The 15400-nt window shown below is 33.1% G+C and overlaps 1 protein-coding gene across 1 annotated transcript; it reads left to right on the top strand.

Moving 5' to 3' along the window:
* Positions 1-9009: 9009 nt before the first annotated feature.
* Positions 9010-11556, top strand: LOC127076533 (dimethylnonatriene synthase). Its single transcript, XM_051018210.1, has 2 exons — positions 9010-9995; positions 10810-11556. The coding sequence occupies exons 1-2, from the start codon at positions 9033-9035 to the stop codon at positions 11437-11439; spliced, it is 1593 nt and encodes a 530-aa protein (XP_050874167.1). The 5' UTR covers positions 9010-9032; the 3' UTR covers positions 11440-11556.
* The last annotated feature ends 3844 nt before the right edge of the window (positions 11557-15400 follow it).

Here is a 15400-nt window from a genome sequence, read left to right as displayed (position 1 = left end):
CACAACAATAATGTCTGGTTCATCCCTTATGGATCAAGTCACGTGGAACTCTAATTTTTGGTATTGCTGGTAGTTGTATTGATTACATCAAGGGCATTGAATATTGAGGTTACTAGGGGCTATCTCGGTCTTTGATTTGTTTGATTCATGACACAACAGTTCATTCAATTCGAAGAAATCAAATTCAAAATTTATTCAAATTTACTCAAGTGTAAGTTCAGAATATAAGACATAATTCATTTCAAAAAGTCATCTCAGTACAACACGTTCAACATTCAACTACGAAAAGCCAAAAAACAAATGCACAAATTATATCCTCATCCTATCTCTTAAGTTTCTCCAAAGCATCCAAGTGCCAGAGTTGCCCCATGCGTGAGTTTTGAGTTGTGAACGTCGTGCTTCATGCCATTGACCAACGCCAAGTCTTAATCGGTTTAATCCTGCAAAATCACACACAATGAGAAAAAGCCAAGCCGTTATTCTTCAAACGTGAGCTCATGCATTAAAACAAGGAGAGAAAAAAACCATTTTTCGAGTTGGTAACCGGTTACCATGTTTTGGGTAACCAGATATACCTGCTTCAGCTCACCAAAAATGCCCTTTCTGCGTGTTGGTAATCGGTTACGCAAAATCAGGTAACCGGTTACATCACCCAAAAATAGCCCTAAAATACACTTTTCGCGTGTGTAACCGGTCATGTAACCGGTTGCATCTGAGACAAAATGGCAAAATATTACATTTTCAACAGCAGTGCAGTTCCAATTCTCTATCAAACCAGTTCTAATGCATGCATCAATACACATAGCAACTTGCACTCAATTATGCAACAATTAACAATAGCATACATACATTGAACCAATCATTCCCAACACTTCAAGTCATCAAAATTCCACATTTGAGCTACACTAACAACACTTAACTGTCATGACAGTCCCAACTAACATTTAACAGAAAATCTAACAATGTTAGCATCACTAACCAACTTGTTCATTGAATCACCTAACCATAAATGCTGCCCAAACATCAAACTGCCGTTGCCCAGAAAACTGACCGAAACAATTGGAACTTGCGTATATCTAAACTCATCACTCTCATCAAAATGGGGGTTAGTTATCACCTAATGAGAACCTAATCATTTCTCTACAAAAATCACTCAATGAAAATTCAGTTTTCATCCTCTCAATTCATCTTCTATAATTCCTCTCCCTACACTAAAGCTCTATCACCATTGGAGCAAGCTTCACGTTGAAGCTTGTTATCAAAATGAGGGCTAGCTATCACCTAATGAGAACCTAATCATTTCTCTACAAAAATCAGTCATTGAAAATTCAGTTTTCATCCTCTCAATTCATCTTTTCCAATTCCTCTCCCTACACTAAAGCTCTATCACCATTGGAGCAAGCTTCACATTGAAGTTTGTTATCAATTGAGCTAAACCTCCTACATTCTACACTAATCTCATACTCACAAAAATCAACATCAAGAACAACAATCAAATTCAGAATTTTCAGAGCTAAATCATTGAAGAGTAGAAGTAGAAGATCAAAGAAGCATACCTCTGTTTTCTTCATCTTAATCACCTTCAAATTTCAGCAGGTTTCAAGACAATCATCCGTCTTGCAGGTCAGCGATTTTTTATCCTTCCTGTTTGCTGAAGTTTTGATACTACAATGTAGCTTGTGCGTTGGAGAATCAAAACCCCAAAGTTAGATGACTTGATTCTCCTCCATCTCCATTTAATTTTAGTTTTTGTGCTTAAGGTTCTTAGCTCTTTTGCTCCAATTTTTAGAATTGGTTAACCTTTAGTTAGAAGTGGCGAGAGATTAGAATAAAGGAGGTTGAGAGGAGTAAAAAGTGGTGGTATTTCTTGATTCTGGCCAACTCCTCCGCCTCCGACGCGGTGGTGCCGGAGCTCCGGTGGTGGTTGTTTTATGACATGAAATTTGAATATGATGTGTAGAGAAGACAAAGTTAGTGTTGTTGAATTCTTGCGCCATTCCCTTACAAATTTATGTTGGTCTTAGGCCATTAAGCCCAATACTTTGCTGAACCCAACAACAACTCTTTGTGTTTGGGCTTTTTTTGTTAGGCCTAGAGAGTCATGTTACAGGATGCACACCCTGTAGATTTAATTATTTTTACTCTATTTCTTATTTTTTACTATTTCTTTGTCAATTCTTTCTATGTTTTTGATTCATGAAGATTCATGTTTTAATTCATGTAAATTCATAATAAATTCATGTATTATGGTTAATTAACATATTTTCTCTTTGGCTATTTAATTGAATTAATTCTCCATTAATTCCCTTTCATGTCATGTTAACTCATGATAAATACAAATAAAAATGATTAGGATAGATTTCTATTTGGGACTTTAATTTCCAATTAAAAGATCATTAGAAATTAATTAATTTCATTCTTTATTGCATGAATGGTTTATTTTTTCACTTTAATAATTCTTTTGTGCATGGATAATAGTGGAATGTGCTTAATTCTACAATTTCCACTTGATTGTTTTAGGCATAATATTATTGTATCTTTGTATGAACCTTTTCCATTTCATGTATGGTTTGTAATTCATTCCCCCCATTATGGATAAAATGCCCCCCATTCCCATGAGCATGTAATAACTTAGGATTTTATTTTCGTTATTATTTACTTTGCGTGTTAATTGATAAGATAAAATCAAATGATAAAAACAATACTTTTAAAAAGAATAAAACACACTTGATTTAACGTCAAGTGTTTTTCAAAATCAAATATAATCAAAAGCAACGCAAGTGCTTGATCCAACATCAAGTATCTCATCCATTCCATTTACTTTTATCTCCATCTCTATCTCATTCTTCTCACATCTTTCATAAATCAAATTGAAAACACTTAATCCAACGTCAAGTGACTTTTCAAATCATTTTCACAATAAACAAGAAGAAAAATATGGGGTGTACGTACTTAAGCACAACATTCTCCAGCACTTGGGTTGTCTGACGTACCTAACTTGTGGCCCGATACTTAACTTCTATGCAAAACACTTAACAATAAAATAATTTTAATCTGGTGCTCTGAGAGTGGAAAAGAATGGTTATGATCTCATTGTCCTCTCAACTCCCGAGTATTCTAATTGTTAGCCGTACTTAGCCAGTGGTTAGATGTTTCTCTCCCTCTAAGTACCAACGATTAAACTTGCCAAACAAATTTAATAAATAACCAATCAAATATGGTTCTTCTTCCCTAAACCAACATAAAAACCTTTCACCCTTAACACTACAATCAACAACCACAATGCTCACCTACAAGCCATACTTCTTTCTTTTGGTTTAAACACCATCCTTCTTTCCTTCCTTTGGTTTAAACACCATTTAATTTTTTCTTTTGGTTTAAACACTACTTTTCCGATTTAAACACCGACCCTTTGGATTAAACACCATCTTTTCGGTTTAAACATCGACCATTTGGTTTAAACACCAATTTTCCGGTTTAAACAACGACCATTTGGTTTAAACACCACATTTCCAGTTTAAACACCGACCCTTTGGTTTAAACACCACTTTTCTGGTTTAAACACTGACACTTTGGTTTAAACAACATTTTTCCAGTTTAAACACTGACCATTTGGTTTAAACACCACTCTTCTGGTTTAAATACCGACCCATTGGTTTAAACACCATTTTCCCGATTTAAACACTGATCCTTTGGTTTAAACACCATTTCATTTTACCCTTTGGTTTAAACACCACTTTTCCGGTTTAAACACCGACCCTTTGGTTTAAACACCATTTTTCCAGTTTAAACACCAACCCTTTGGTTTAAAAACCGACCCTTTGATTTAAACACCATTTTTTTTGGTTTAAACACCACTTTTCTTGTTTAAACATCACTTTTCCGGTTTAAATACTGACCCTTTGGTTTAAACACCACTTTTCCGGTTTAAACACCAACCCTTTAGTTTAAACACCACTTTCCGGTTTAAACATCGACCCTTTTGGTTTAAACACCGACCATTTGGTTTAAACACCACTTTTCCGGTTGAAACACCGACCCTTTGGTTTACACACCACTTTTCTGGTTTAAAAACCAACCTTTTGGTTTGAATACCACTTTTCTGGTTTAAACACCGACCCTTTGATTTAAACACCATTTTTCTGGTTTAAACACTGACTATTTGGTTTAAACACCACTTTTTCGGTTTAAACACCGACCCTTTGGTTTAAATACCACTTTTCCGATTTAAACACCAACCATTTGGTTTAAACACCACTTTTTTTATTTAAGCACCGACCTTTTGGTTTAAACACCACTTTTCCGGTTTAAACGCCGACCCTTTTGATTTAAACGCCGTGTCATTTCGACCCTTTGGTTTAAACACAACTTTCTCACTTTCATTTAACCTTTGGTTTAAACACCATTTATATTCCTCTTTCGGTTTAAACACCATTTTTTCGGTTCAAACGCTGATCCTTCGATTTAAGCACCACACATACTTATTTCATTGGTTTAAACATCATTCTTCTCTTTCTCTTCAGTTTAAACACCACTTTCTCACTTTCTCGATATAAGCACCATTTTCATTTCTTTCCGGTTTAAATATCGTTTTGTTGGTTTAAACACCGTTATCATTCTCCTTTGATTTAAACACCACTATCCGGATCAACCACCATCTTCATTTATTTCATTTGGTTTAAACACACTCTTATTCCATCCTTTGGTTTAAACACCACTTTCATTTCTTTTTGGTTTAAACACCATTTCTATCTCCTACCCAGTTTAAACACTATCTCTATTCACCATTTGGTTTAAACACCACAATCCTATTATCCTTTGGTTTAAACACCACTTCCATTTCTTTCTCTGGTTTAAGCACCACTTTTATCCTTTGGTTTAAACACCACTTTCATTCCTTCTATGTCATTTTAAACACCGCATATATTCCTTTACTTCGATTTAAACACCACTATCCAGTTTAAACAACAATTTTTTCACTCCAATCAATTTTATACCACTTTCCTTACTCTCTTTGATTCAAACATCATTTATATCTCTTGTATGGTTTAAACACCGCTTATATCAACTCTTCCTTTCTTTTCCGTCTTAGTTCTATAAACTACGGAGCTCTGGATTCCTTATTTCACTATGAGAAAACGTAGGCATGAGGGCCCCAATCCTCATATAACACCCTAATTATTAAACAATTTCCCCTTTCGCAAGTAATCTTTAGATAGTAAAACCCATTAGAGCAAAGAACAATCAAAATGGTTCCTGTTGAGTACAACAGATGTGAGGGGTGGTAATACCTTCCCCTTGCATAGTCGACCTCCTTACCCATTTTATCTTCTCCTGGGTTTTATCGATGTTTTCCCTTTCCTTCGGGAATAAATAAATTTTGATGGCTATTTTGTTGTATCTTCGAGCGTGTGATGCGCTCGAGTATTTTTCACGTAGCTTCAGTACATTATGACAATCCAGACCAAATTCGAACCCGAACATAACATAACTTGCTCGACTTAATTCATTCACGGGGAAGGACTAAGTTGGGTCATTCCTAATGGGCCAAGTTGAGCATATCGACCCAAGTTTAAGTATAACTCATTTATAGTCAATGTCCTTTATACATGCAAATAGTCTTAAATGGCCTCTCTTAAAAAAGAAAGTGAGTCTTGTTTCCCTTTCCGGCCTTAAGTTAGACAAGGAGACATGTATCATAATAACAAATAAATTGGACGTAAAAGACTCAGAGTATAAGAGACCTTATATAAATTGAAAAATTACCAAATACAAATGACACATTCTTTTTAGATAACTTATACATAAAATAACATTGCGACTCTGACTGACCTAACACCGGTAAAGTTATTAACTAGTGTACTTAGCGAGTACAAGATCAATAGTATTTTTCATGAAAAATAAATCGAAAGTGAGAAAAATATACACAAGAAGGGGGGTCGAATTGTGTATGGGAAAGTTTATTTCTTTTCTTTAACCTATTTTAGAACCTAAGATGTCACACTCAGACTCTTATCCAAGTAAGAGACTAAATCAGATCAGAGTCTGACTTCAGAGTTTATTGCACAACTGGATATAAAATCAGAAGTAAATAAAGAGACACACGATATGTCCTGGTTCCTCACAACCCGAGAGTAGTCCAGTGGCCTTGCAGCACAAGAGCTTTTTACTATAACTAATCATATTACAATTGGTTAAGCCAATTGCTCAAGACTTCCTGCTCAGGCAAACCCTAAAAGAGACTTCTTACTTAAACCCACATTCAAGACTTTCTGCTCAATGTAACCAGAAAGAGTCTTTCTTGCTTAAACCATCAGTTTAAGACTTCTGGCTCAAGCACTCGTGTAAGATACTTCTTTGCTCAATCTAACCAGAAAGAGACTTCCTTGCTTAAGCCAACTGCTCAAGACTTCCTGCTTAAACCTTTGGTTCAAGACTTCTTTGCTCAAGCACTCGGCAAGAGACTCTGTTTGCTCAAACACTAAGTTTGAGACTTTTACTGATTCTAAACAACAATTTAAGATAGTAAATCCAAATGCACTCGATACTCTTATCAGTGGTGCATAGTTACAACACAAATTCTGATGTCTTTAAGATTTCTAAGATAAACAAAGATAAGAAATATTAATACCATATGTACAAGCTAACAAATATAAAAATATGATCTTGCTTGTATCAGATGCTTTTTGTGTTATGTGGTTCTATTGACAACTAAATCAAAGACTTTTATAGTATTTGAATCTTTAGCACTTTCAGAGTTTTCAACAATAGTCAACAAACCAATATTGATCAACATGACCAACATCTTCTTCATACCCCTGAGCTTCCTTTTATAAGACCAGCAAAATAGTCATCGGAGGTAACTTCTTTGAAAAGATGAAGAACTAGTTCCAAGGCAGATTTAGAGCTATTGCAGAATATATATTTAAATCATATTTCGTAATAACTCTATTTAAAACGATAACCATGACAATTAGAACTAGGTAGTCATGAGTATTGGCAAACAACTCAGGCGACATCAAGATAAATCAACTTTCTTGAGCCATGCACATTTAATGCAGAGTTGACAAGTCTGAACCTTTTGATAAATTAGGTTGCTTTTGAGCAGAGTCTACAAAGGTTAGGTGTTGGCTGGACTTCAGAAGCTAAGGCTTGATCTTCAAAGTCTGAGGTACCAGATTCTGTCCAACCACAATTTGAGTAACTTCTTTGTGGAATTAGTCTTTTGATAGGCTTGAAACCTTGATATAATTTGACTTAAAAACCTGCACACTTGAACAACTATTAGCAAACCCTATTGTTTTTTAAATACATTGTTATCATCAAAACCTTTTAAGGGCATAAACAAATCTTATTTCAATTTAAATTATTAATGATTCTAATGTGACCAATCTCGTATTCCTTTTATATTAGAAAAATGTCTTTGCAGGTGACTCAGCAAGCATTAATAATAATATTATTATAGATGATATTTCCTCCTCGATCATCGAGGCAGACAAGACTATACTCACCAACATGCATATCTTTGATGAACTTACATATGCAACTTTCAACTTCGATGGCTCTTCTGCTCCAACTCTTGATGAGTTTTGTAGCCGTTTCTATCAAATCTATCAAATCTATTGAAATATATTGGTCAAGATGTTCATAATTAGGTCTAAAAGGATTTTGGTTTTAATGTTTTTGTTTTTTAATTTGATAAGTTTTAGTATGTTATATGCTAAGCTATCTCTCATTATTAATGGTAAATTTGCGAGATTCTTCTATTGCTTTAGAGGTGTTAGACAAAAGATCCAAATCTCCTATTTTACTTTGAATTGCAAAAGAATTGTTTAGAATATCATATATATCTCATCATTCTTGTAGAAAATGCTAAGATGGATTGCATTACAGGTCTTAAAGGTAAATTAATTTTAGTCATGTACTATATCTTGTTATTTTACAAAGAAAATCTTAATTACGTAAGAGGTATCAATCACTTTTAAGATACATATGATAATATTCTATTTGGTTTTATTTATAAAAAAATTATTTTATTTAGATTTATTCAATAATAAGTATATCGGATCTATGATATATGTCTGTTTGTTCAATAAATTTGAAATATATATTTTCTTTTGTAAATAGGATTAGAGGTAGTATTTCAAAATAAAAAAATTGACATTAATAAATACAAAATATATGCCAGTGGTATCCCTTCTTCCACGCTACATACTAGTATCAACATGATGGATTTGACTAATATTTGTCTCCCTCACGTCTCTCTTTTTAAAGGTAAGTTGTATTTCATCCGTATGTAATTTTCAAGGGACATATATATAGTTAATTCTTTGATACAATCACTTACAAAAATAAATCGATGTCAAAAATTATTAACCAAATTCTCGACTATTTTAAAGTTCAACAACATAGTTTAACAATCTAGTAGGATTTTTTCTTGTAAAAGATTAAAATAAGAGTACATTCTTCAAATAATCTTAATACAATTTTTTTAAAAAAAAGAAGCATAAACAATGCAAAATCATATTTAATCTTGCAAAACTCTTATATATTATGGTTGTTGATTAAAAGAAATTGCATTGCATGCCCTACCGTAGGCCCATACTTACTATTGACCACCAATAATATATTCATATTATTAATTAGGTTTAAAAATCGTCTTTTTGTGATACATAAGTCATCTTATCTTAGGGTATATCAGAGAGAGATTTCGAAGGAGACGGAGAAGATATTTTTATTTTTTAAAATTAAATAAATTATAAAATACTTTTAAAAAACAAATAAATTACGTTTTAAGTTATATATATTATAATATTCTTCAAAAATCACGTAACACTTGTTACAGTATGAAAACGTGTTTTTCATATTGTTAGTGTTGGAAAATATCTATCATATGTTATAAAAAAATTTAGAACCACATAATAAACTTCACATGATTTTTGACCATACATATTATTCAATAATATTAATGCTAGATATTTTAGATGTTGTATAAATAGATGTCTATTATATCCTCTCAATCCAATAACAACATGGACCTTCCTTCTTATTTTCAAATTTCTACATTCATATTAGCCTTATTGATTGTAAAACTTGTCTTTAGAACTATTAGATCACCTAATAGATCTAAAGAAACTAAGTTCAACATCAACCATAACAAAATACTCGAACCATGTTTTGCTTTACCTTTCATAGGCCATCTTCATCTTCTAAGCACTAAAGAACCATATTTTAGAACCTTCTCAACCATGGCTGAAAAATATGGTGCAATCTTCTCCCTTAGGATTGGTTGTCACAAAACCCTAGTGGTGAGTAGTAGAGAAATTGCCAAAGAATGTCTCACAAAAAATGACAAAGTTTTTGCTTCAAGACCTAATATAGCTGCAGGGAGATACATGGGTTACAATAATGCTATTTTAGCTCTTGCACCATATGGAGATTATTGGAGAAATATGAGAAAAATTGCTACTGTTGAGCTTTTATCAAGTCATAGACTTGAAAAGCTAAAACATGTTAGAGATTTAGAGATATATTCTCTAGTCAAAGATTTGTACACATTTGTGAAAAAATCAAATGGTTCATATGAAGTGCCTATTAGCAAGTTTTTAGATCATATGACATTTAATATAATTGTGAGGATGATAGCTGGGAAAAGATTTAGTGGTGAAACAATAAATCAAGAAGATAGTGAAGCGTGGAGATTAAGGAATGCAATTAAAGATGCTACATATCTAAGTGGTGTTTTTGTTCTGGCTGATGCTATTCCATTTCTTAGCTGGTTTGACTTTCAAGGGCATGTGAGTTTCATGAAGAGGACAGCTAAGGAAATGGATTTTATTCTTGATAAGTGGTTGCATGAACATTATAGAAAGAAAGATGAGGGACAAAATGGTAAATGTGAGGATGATTTTATGGATGTGTTGATATCAATGTTTGAAGAGGATGATGAAATTTGTGGCCACAAACGCGAGGTAGTTATCAAAGCAACATCGATGGTACGTTTTCCATTTATGTTTATTAGCGTCCAGACGGGCACGCGCAGACGGGCACTCGCGTGCCCGTCTGTTCGTTTTTTTAATGCACATCATTGAAAATATAAATAATATTTTTTATTTAAATATAATTTAATTTTTAAAAAATACAGCATGTGGAAGTTATTAATAGGAAATTACGTGGAAGTTAATAATAGTGGTTTTATTGAAAGTTATTAGGTAAATTATATAATAAAATAAGGATAAAAATGGTAGAAAAATAGGCTACACCAAAAGGAAGTATTCCCTTTATATATTGTTATAGAATAAAACTACTGGTATAGTTTGAATTAAACCATCAAGAGTTGGTCTGATAGGTGGTGGGAAATGACTATTGCCCACCCAATTTAGTTCCGTTCAGCAAAAACTTTCTTTGTTCGGAAAAAAATAAGGGTGGGTCGGGTCTGCGGACACTGTATTTCTAAAGTTTGAAAATTGTAAAAATTTATGATAATATTCGCACTCACAAAAGCCAACTAAAACGGAGGGAGGCGGGAACATTAGAGGGTGGGGGCCTAAAAGTTTAATCTGTCCATAAAAAAGTGCAGGAAAAAAGTCATGTCTGCATGTCAGTCCTATTTTGTCACCCCAGTTGGTGTGTTGGTGAAGACTTTGGACCTAAGAGTCTCACGTTTGAATCCTGCACAACTTTTGTGTTGACTCTCTCCATACAAAATTTTGTTTTGTCTTTAAATGAATCCCACAAGTGAAAATTTAAAGAAAACTAATTACGCTTTTGATTTCTGATATGTTAATTAAAGTACTATTTTTTGTGTAGATTCTTATCCTTACAGCCTCAGGAAGCACATCAATAACACTAGTATGGGCTATTTCATTACTTATAAACCATCCAAAGATCTTAAAAAAAGCCCAACAAGAATTAGACAAAAACATAGGAAAACACAAATGGGTCCAAGAATCTAACATCAAAGACCTCAAATATCTTCAAGCCATTATCAAAGAGACTCTTCGACTATATCCACCAGCACCTTTAACAGGAATAAGGGAAGCCACAGATGATTGCCATGTAGCAGGATACAAGGTCCCCAAAGGCACTCGTTTGGTTATTAATCTATGGAAATTGCAAAGGGACCCACTAATATGGTCCAAACCTAATGAATTTCAACCTGAGAGGTTTTTCAATAATCATGATCACATTGATTTTCAAAATCAGGATTTTGGGTACATACCATTTAGTTATGGAAGAAGATCTTGTGCTGGTTCAACATTTGGGACGCAAGTGTTGTATTTGACTTTGGCTAGGTTGATTCAAGGGTTTGATATATATACAAAGGAAGGTGATGAAGTTGATATGACTGAAGGGTTAGGATTGGCATTACCTAAGGAAAATCCACTTGAAGTTATGTTTCAACCACGTCTTCCATCAGAGCTTTATGAAAGCCTTTGATATTTCATATTAATGTAATTTCTTATTTCAATAATATGCTCTAAGAATGGAGCACGCAATAATCTTAGACTTAATTATGTAACTAGTATATATAAATATTAGTTTTTTTTAGTCTAAGTATGTTTAAATTCTTTAAAGTTGAAATTTTAAATAAATTACTAATACTCTTAGTTTTATTTGTATTTTTTTATATTCAAAATTGAAGTTATATTGAGAATGAATAAAAGGGGTGCTCAACCCTTCATACAAGGATGTATAACTTACAAAAATAAGAACTAGATATGAAAAGTCCCGAGTTTGACTACTAATGCATCCAATGATGATAAATTTGCCCATTGACCTTAGCTAAAAACCATTCCCATGTAAGAATTTTGGTTTTTCCAACAATATCCCTCACTCCCAAAAACCTCATTTGAACAATACATTTTACCTACTAAGCCACGAGGACCAACACACTACTAACCAAAAGAAATATGGAGATTTAACTTTGATTTTCTTTTAACTGAGTAACAGAACTAGTTTAGATGCGATGTGATTCCTGTCGCATCTCGGAGAAACACGCACACGAAACAGAGTCACCACCAATGTTATTTGTCCCATATAAGGGAAAGGAAACACTGAGTAAACCTAAAGAAGGATGAATATGATGATCTCTCAACCAAAAGACGGGTAAAGGAGTCGATTACGCAAGGGAAATGTATTAGCACCCCTCACGTCTATAGTACTCTACAGGATCCACTCTTGTTGTTCTAATCAAAGATGTGTGTTTATTCTAAAACTTACTAACTAAAAGTAATGCATGCAAACATTGAATTATAAACAAAAAGAAAGTTTTTATTATTGCGCTCGCTTAGGCTTTGCAACCCAATGCTTACGTATCAAAGAGAATCATAGCACTATAGTTCTTCTCAATTTTTTTGATTTGTTGGTGCTTTTTATGGGTAACCACCCTTATTGAAAATTTTCATAAGAAAATCCAAGTGGCAAAATAAATTTGATTGGTTGAGTATTTTGTTGAAAGAATACATCAAATGATCCACCCAAATAGGAGGTATATAAGTACTTCTCTCTTATTGTTGACAGAGTTCAAGTAATATTAGAATATTTTTGGATTTTGATTAAGAAAGGTTTTTGTCTTATAATGAATGCAAAAGAGAAATGGAAAATCTAAGGGAATTCTCAAGATAAACCTTAATGTTGGCATGCAAAAGTGGTCCTAAAGTTAGGGTAAGAGGGAAACATCTACCTGAGTTATCATGCAAAGATTGACCTAAGGTTAAGGATTAAGGGAGTCTACCTAATGTTGTCATGCTTGGTTATCAAACTAAGGTCTACTTTAGTTCAAACTTAGCCAAGAATGAACCAAAGAAAATCCTATGGGGAACATGTTGTTCACACAAGGAAAAAAGATAAAAGAAGAAGGATAATCCATATCAAGTCATGGAACAATAAGCAATACAACACCATATCAAGTCATGATAGAAAAGAAAAATAGTAGCAATCTATATCATGTCATGTGAGATGAAATAGAAGGTAAATAATTGCAATCCATGTCAAGTCATGGAAGAATAAATGAAAGACCAACAAAATAATCCATATCAATTCATGGAAAGAAGATATAAACAATAACAATCCATATCAAGTCATGGGAGAAGGTAAAAGCAATAGCAATTCATATCAAGTCATAGGACAAAAAGATAGAAACCAGATAATTCATATCAAGTCATGAAAGAAATAGATGAAAGGTAAACAATGTAAGCCATATCAAGTCATGAAAGAAATAAATGAAAGGTAAACAATGTAAGCCATATCAAGTCATGAAAGAATAAATGAAGCAATAACAATCCATATCAATTCATGGAAGAGATAAAGTAATATAATTCATACCAAAAGTAGTCCATATTAAGTCATGGAAAAACAAATAGAAGATGAACAAATCATATCAAGTCATGAAAGGGTAGATTAAATATGAACAAAGTGATCCATGTCAAGTCATGGAAGAAGGATACAAGCAAAAGACAAGTTATCAAGTCAAGATGAGCAACAACATCACATAAGTCCAAAAGGCTTAAGCAAGGGATAATAAAACAACGGAAGCATGCACATGACATTAAGGAATGTGATATTTGTGCAACAAGTTAACTCAAGATGATATCCAAGAGTAACAAAAAGAAGTCATCCCAAACTGCATATACAAATCAAAGTCAAGTAACTTGATAAGCAAGTAAAGATACCATCCTAGAAAAGGAATCCTTTATCAACAAGATGAACAAAGATTAAAAGAGAGATGCTCATAGATCATGGGACAATTACAAAGTCCTCTTCAAAGCATCAAATACAACTTCCAAACTTCAAAAGGTATTAACAAACCAAAAAAACCCAAGGTTCATGTAAAACTAGTAAGTCAAAAGGTAAACATCATCCAAGCAAGGAATCCTTTATCAAAACAAAATAAAAGGAAATGTGAAATTAAATTGAGACAAAATGAAATGAAACAAGTGTAACATTAAAATACACAAGGATGGATCCCAAACTCCTAAGAGTTTCACCATCCACTAAATTCAAAACTAGGTTAAGACAAGGAGGAATGTAGCTCCTAATTTGTCATCATGATAAATGGCAATGGAATACCATCCAAAGAATCATAGGAGCAAGGTACAAGGATACCATGATCAAATAAATCATAAGTGTAGATAAGAGGGATCAAATTCAATTGGTCTCATAACACTCAAGTTGGAATGCACAAGACACAATCCAAACCATGATCTTAAAAGCACACAAGAAGAATTCAAGGCAAACAAGCAAAGCAACAATAATTTGGAAATACCTAAAAGGGGTCACATGGGTGAATTTAAGACTTCTAAATGATGATGATTAGGTCAAGAGAGAATGAGAGAGAGAGATAGAGCCCTAATGGTTGCACAAGTTCAATTTAAAATAAGCAAACTAGATACAAAATGTATCACAAAAAAAGAAGCATGTCTTTCATAATTCAAAAAGAATAATTAGGAGCATAGATAAATTATGAAAAATTATTCATATAAATATGAAGTCAGAAGCACAAAATGCCCTAGAGATATACTCAAAATCATGTGTAAAATATGTTCAAACAATTAGATCATTTAGACTAAGCACAAACAAGTAACCAATACAAAGATACTTTGAAAAAAGGTTCAAATTTGACTCAAAATTAACAACCAAATCAAAAATGAAAGCTCAAAAGACCTATATACATATGTCTATAAGTGTGTAAAATATTGGGTCAAAACTCAAAGGGGAAGATTAAAAATCAAACCCTAACAAAGTAAGCTAGCATAAATAGATACATGTAATCAAAAAAATGAAATAAATATTAAAATAAATTAAAAAAATAAAATAAATAATGTGAAAAATTAAATAACACTTCAAATGTCCCTCATAAATTAAATCAATATTTTTGGTCTAAAATAAATTTTTTAAATAGAATTAAATAAAAGTGGTATAATAAAAATAAATGAGAAAGAAAGGGGGGGGGGGTGCATTAGTAAACAAGAAATGAACTGGTTCTTAAGTAAAACGCGCTCATGGGATCAGGACGAGGGGGTGTGAAGACCAAAGTCTTTAGGCCTAACGATCAAACCAAACCCAAGGCCAGATTTTTTGCAACGTCACAATCATAAAATACGTGGAATGTACAAAAATCATGTGAACATGACCATCAACCAGTCATGTTTCACTTAAGTCACTAGTGGACAAAACAAAGTCCCAACCAATCAGAAACGGCCAGCGAATCGTCCCCTACCTCAAGCCATGCACACATAAACCATAACCTCTATTCTAAAGGTATCACTTCCAACCCAAATATCTCCTTCCACAGTGCATGAAAACGAATGAAATAAGAAAACAAAATATAGATCTCGTGGAGCACTACAATGACATTTCAAACAAAATTTAAAAACAATGTCTAGTTTAGGAGAAATAT

Source organism: Lathyrus oleraceus, chromosome 4 (assembly GCF_024323335.1).
Source record: "Lathyrus oleraceus cultivar Zhongwan6 chromosome 4, CAAS_Psat_ZW6_1.0, whole genome shotgun sequence".
In the NCBI taxonomy this organism is placed as follows: Eukaryota; Viridiplantae; Streptophyta; class Magnoliopsida; order Fabales; family Fabaceae; genus Lathyrus; species Lathyrus oleraceus.
This window is presented reverse-complemented; position numbering and strand designations above follow the sequence as displayed.